This window comes from Penaeus chinensis, chromosome 8 (assembly GCF_019202785.1).
Source record: "Penaeus chinensis breed Huanghai No. 1 chromosome 8, ASM1920278v2, whole genome shotgun sequence".
NCBI classification, from domain to species: Eukaryota; Metazoa; Arthropoda; class Malacostraca; order Decapoda; family Penaeidae; genus Penaeus; species Penaeus chinensis.
This window is the reverse complement of record NC_061826.1, coordinates 23,363,727-23,368,726: the sequence shown is the minus strand read 5'-3', so window position 1 is coordinate 23,368,726 and position 5,000 is coordinate 23,363,727. Positions and strand designations below refer to the sequence as shown.

The 5,000-nt window shown below is 39.2% G+C and overlaps 1 protein-coding gene across 1 annotated transcript in view; it reads right to left on the bottom strand.

The window, feature by feature from the left end:
• LOC125028046 (pleckstrin homology-like domain family B member 1) overlaps positions 1–5,000 on the bottom strand; it is a gene marked incomplete in the record, with an annotated part of 200,076 nt that overhangs the window by 2,353 nt on the left and 192,723 nt on the right. The window contains 1 exon segment of the mRNA XM_047617326.1: positions 4,596–4,859. Coding sequence (XP_047473282.1) covers positions 4,596–4,859 — 264 coding nt within the window.

Below are 5,000 nucleotides of genomic sequence, written 5' to 3'. Positions count from 1 at the left end.
AAAATGGCAATTCACTCTGGCCTCTGTAATAAATCTCTTTTGTACAAAAATGATGAAGTGGTGTTCAGGTAGTAACTTTAAATAAAAAGCCCTATTAATATTACATGTAAAATACGAAACTCAAGCAAGTATTATGCTTAATAGCCTCCATAGAATAACTGGCTCAGTAACATGAGCGATATCACTACTCAAGCATGAACCAGGCAATATGGTACAATTTTGCAGCAGGACCCAACCAGAAATATCCCCAAACAATGTACTACAAGCCTAGTGAAAGCTGTGGGCAAGTGCTCCAAATCTGCACACACGCAATGTCATAATGCTCCCTATCCAGTGAAACCCAGTTTGTATGAACTCCTTCATATTATGAATGAAGATGGCAAGTTAAATAATAAATATCCCATCTTCAATGACATCCTTGCATTTATGTAGTTTCAAACGAGGCTGTGCCTGAGGGATATATCAAATAATGTAATAAAGAACTTTTATAAGGTAACACATATACTGAAGTCGAGAGATGTGCTACATACTTTGGTGCCTGAAAATGAAACCAGAAGCATAAGGCAAAAAAAAGCAGACAATGCCTCAACAGCGATGTATAATATTTTACAAGGCATTCTGACTGAGGTTACACCTGTGTTTGTTGCAGTCAACCTAAACAATATACCCTGCATTGACTTTTGAAAAAATGTGGATTGTGAGAAATCCTTAACCCAATGGCGACGGGGCACGGCTATCGCCGACATAACAATACGCCCGATTTGAGGCGTGCGGCTGTCCGCAGCGGCGCCGCGCCAAAACGCCCCGAGGCAATGATTCGGCTTGATGTACCGAATTCACGCGCTCAGAGTCGGCGCGCTGCCGCCGTTCGCCAGAGCGTAGTTTTTTAACATTTTCTATACCCGACGCCATTGGGTTAAGCAACAATTAACTGAAGTTCTTGCAGAAAAAGTAGTGATGAGGGATCAACTATCCTCTATCCTAATTCTCCTGGAGTGCAGGTATGGGGGCAGTAGACTAGCTAGCCCTTACAGTGAGGCAGTTAGTTCCAGGGGGCCACCCAGATATATATGGCCCACCACCACCCATGGGAACCACCCCTCCTGTTTCCTCCACCTAAGTATCCTGTCCCCTATACCCCAGGACTCCCCATCTTGCTGAGGAGGGAGGAAACAACCCAATGACAGATGGACAGTGTCATGTTCTCTGAGGGTATTGGAGGGTGCAGATAGCTTCCTCTACCATGCTCCCTGCATACCATGTGCCCCTCAGCCTGTCCACTCTATGGCAACTGGGCGGCAGACGGACACCAAGTTGTGGGCAGTGCCAGCATGCAGCCAGATCTCGCAGAGATGTGAGTGATGAGCTTGATAGAGCTTAAAATTTTATGTAGTGTCTAAGGTCTTAGTGTTGATTATTACTTTATACATGACTGAAACAAAATAAATTTACATTACATCTCTTAATTGTGTGGGTGTGAAAAATAAACCCAATTATTTAGGGAAATGAGTGAGAATATTGATAGCTTATTTTTACAAGAAACATGGCTATTACCAGATGAGCTAGATTTGATTAAAAATGCTAGCAAGGTATTTTCTTCCCTCTCTATGTAATCAGTTGACCTTAGGAATGGTTTAATGTCAGGGAGGCCATATAGTGGCCTCAGCGTGCTGTGGCATAGGAAATATACCTTAGTCTGCCAAGTATTAACTTTCGATGATGATAGGATCATCGGCCTCTTTCACTTTGAAACATCAACTATTCTTGAATGCATATCTGCCCTGTTTTTCCCAATAAAAATCATCCAGCTTATATATAGTATATGGGAAAAATTGCACCAATCATTGAGGATTATGATGCGAATGGTATAATGATAATAGGTGACATTAATGCTGCTGATGTAGGTGGCCCTTTCTACAGTGAGTTGCTGTGTGTGGAGTCAGATATGGTTATATCCAATGTGTTGCTATTGCCAAGTGGCTCCTATACTCACATTAACTGTAAATGGGATAATATAATGTACTTACATGTGTGGAGATCACAACCTTGTATATGTATTAGGTAAGCAAGAATACTTTATGTTTATGTATCTTCAGTATCAGTAGCATGATACATTTGATTTATTATACAATGGTCAGGTAGTGAGTACGACACTGCTCAACACTCTCTCTCTGTGTCGCTGGATATTGTATGCTCAACACAGGTTGTTGCTTCCCAAATGTATTGTCCCTCTGAAGGCATACTTAGAACCTACAGAGCTTTATTTTGTGTTTCACTCAACAGTGAAGTGTGAGCCTGAGGTGTTACCCTAGGTGACACGAAACTAACATATACATTAACGTCTCACTTTCATGCATGTGGCTAAATCACTCTTTTCTGCTTGTTCATAGTTCCTTTCAGATTATCCATAGAGACACAAATTATGTGGGTTCTGGTCACTTCCCTCTCCATGTGTTATTATAGTTAGATATAGTGCCATACTTTAATGCCAATGGGGACAATAAAAATAATAAAATTAATTGGAATCTTGGTGATACAGTAATGTGCAGCGTATTTTATGAGGCTCTGGCAAAACGACTAACATGCCTGGCTAGGTCTCCCAGTTTCCTGTGTTCTGAGGTGTGCAGAAGTGAGTATCACCGTCACCAAACGGTGGACATGTGGAGTACATTTAATACCACAGTTCACCAAATAAGCCATAGCGTGTTTGGCATTAAGAGAGCCAAAGGCAAATCAGTCCCTGTGTGGAACTCCTCTATCAGGGACCTGTACACGGAGTCACAGGTAAAGATGGTGGACTGCCTATGGTTAGTCTGCTGGCTACTTACATGAGGTAAGTGCAGGCAGATTCTAAATTTGCATGAAAGCAATGAATCACAAATAAGAGCAGAGGCCCTATCAACAAAGCTACAGCGTGGTAATGTAGTTAATTTCTGGGAGGAAATACACTCGCACAAATGATACCATGGGGGAGCAGGATATTGCCATACTTTGGCAATATAAATTCAGTTCTGTATTGAATGATGTGGATGGTGAGTGGGCAAAGCAGACGTTTGACTAACACTTGGCATTCCCGAGTAGAAGGAACATGTGTAGCCAAGATATAGGTGGTGGTTAGGAAGATATGGATAAATACCTCAATAAGGGTAGACTACATATCAAATGAGTTTTATAAATATGCTCCCCCTCCCGTTATGGTACATCTTTCAATGATTTTTAATATTTTTAAAAATCATCAGTTCTTTACCCTCTTCTTTTCAGATGTACCTCTTGTGCCAATACTAAAACAGTAACAGTAAAACAGACAGTATTAGCTATTACAAATTATTTACCAAACTATTAGAAAGACAAGTGACATCATATCTAGTTCAAATACTAAAAGCATGGTACACGCAGCAGTCTCTGAGGATCAAATGAAGTGGGATGCTTTCACAGCTATTTAGAATGGGTAATGGTATAAGGCAAGGGCTGGTTTTAAGTCCACATTCATTAAATGTATAAATTGACAATCTAAATAACTTACTACGCAATGCACGAGTGGATTGCCATATAGCAAGCAAGGTGGCAATTAACTTCGCATACACGGATGTATAGCCTTGAGCACTGCCGCACGAAACGAGTTGTGAAATATTTGTTGCTGACCACTACATACAGCACAACAAAATCATGTGTACCAGACTGAAGGGGATGCAATTTACACCTCCAACTATACCTTTGCAACATAGTGCTGCAGTATGTCGGCTCCTTTAAGCACCTTGGAAACATCATTACATCAGCTTTTAAGGATGCTATGTTGAAAGAAATGCAGAGCTTGTATGCATGGTGCAATACACTCATTAGCAGATTCAAATACTACACAGTTGATGTAAAAGTGAATTTATTCAAAACATGTTATTATGCAATATATTGTGGACCATGGTGGGCCAATATTAATTTGGCTACACTAAATCACTTAAAGCCGAGATATAATACCATACTGTGAAAATTGTTAAATCACAAGTCAGAATTGTATTCAAGTTTTGGGAGTCATTTGCAGCACCATGCGTAGGTGAGACGAATGCCAAATGAGGTTATTAATAGTATTAGGAATAGTGATGCACATGGCCTGCCGTTTATACGTAGGCAAGGGTCACTCAAACTTTTTACTTACATCAGTGATAAGTGGCGTGTCAGATAATCTATTTTTTATTGGACTAATTTGCTTCCTTCACTTGTCGCCTTTTGCTTACTTATATTCTTAGCCTTATTTCCCTATTATGGAATGTTCTGGTCTTCTGTATTTTATATTTACCCCATACCAAGTTATTATTACTACCCTATATTTCTGGTTGTTATATTTTATGTATGCTTTTTACTCTCTGTATGGCCCCAAGCTGAAATGAAGGTTATTATTATAAATATTCAGTAACAGCTAATTAGAATAAATAAAGACTTATGAGTCTAAGGAGAGTAGACATTTTTTCTTTCCCGAGTTTGGACAGAATACAATAAAATTCATTTATAAACAAAGCTATATCACTTTATAATGTTTCTGCCTCACATATAGAATAGATCAATATATTGGAAAAATTTTGAGTAATCAATTAATCACTAACCTGGAAGTAAACTCCACCTTTTGGTTTATTCTCACTCTTGTCACTGTAGTACATAAGTGCCCTCTTTGAGCGGTCAAACACAAACCATCTTTTCTGCCAAGTACGAAACTTTGATCCCAATTTGTGGATATAGCCTCGACATGCAGTTGCAGAGACCAAAATATAGGGGCAAAGTTCAATCTGATGACCAGCTGATTCAATATGTTGCTTGAGATCAAAGTGCTGTTCACTTCGGACAGGTAGATATCTTGTTAGAGGTCGTTGCTGTGGGAGAAATCATGGTTAATGAAATTATCAAAACTGAAATTCAGTATCCTGGAATTTTATGCCTGAAGTCTGTACATTTTACAGAAATGTAAAAATACTCTATAAGAAAAAAAAAAGAAGAAAAAAACATATATACAT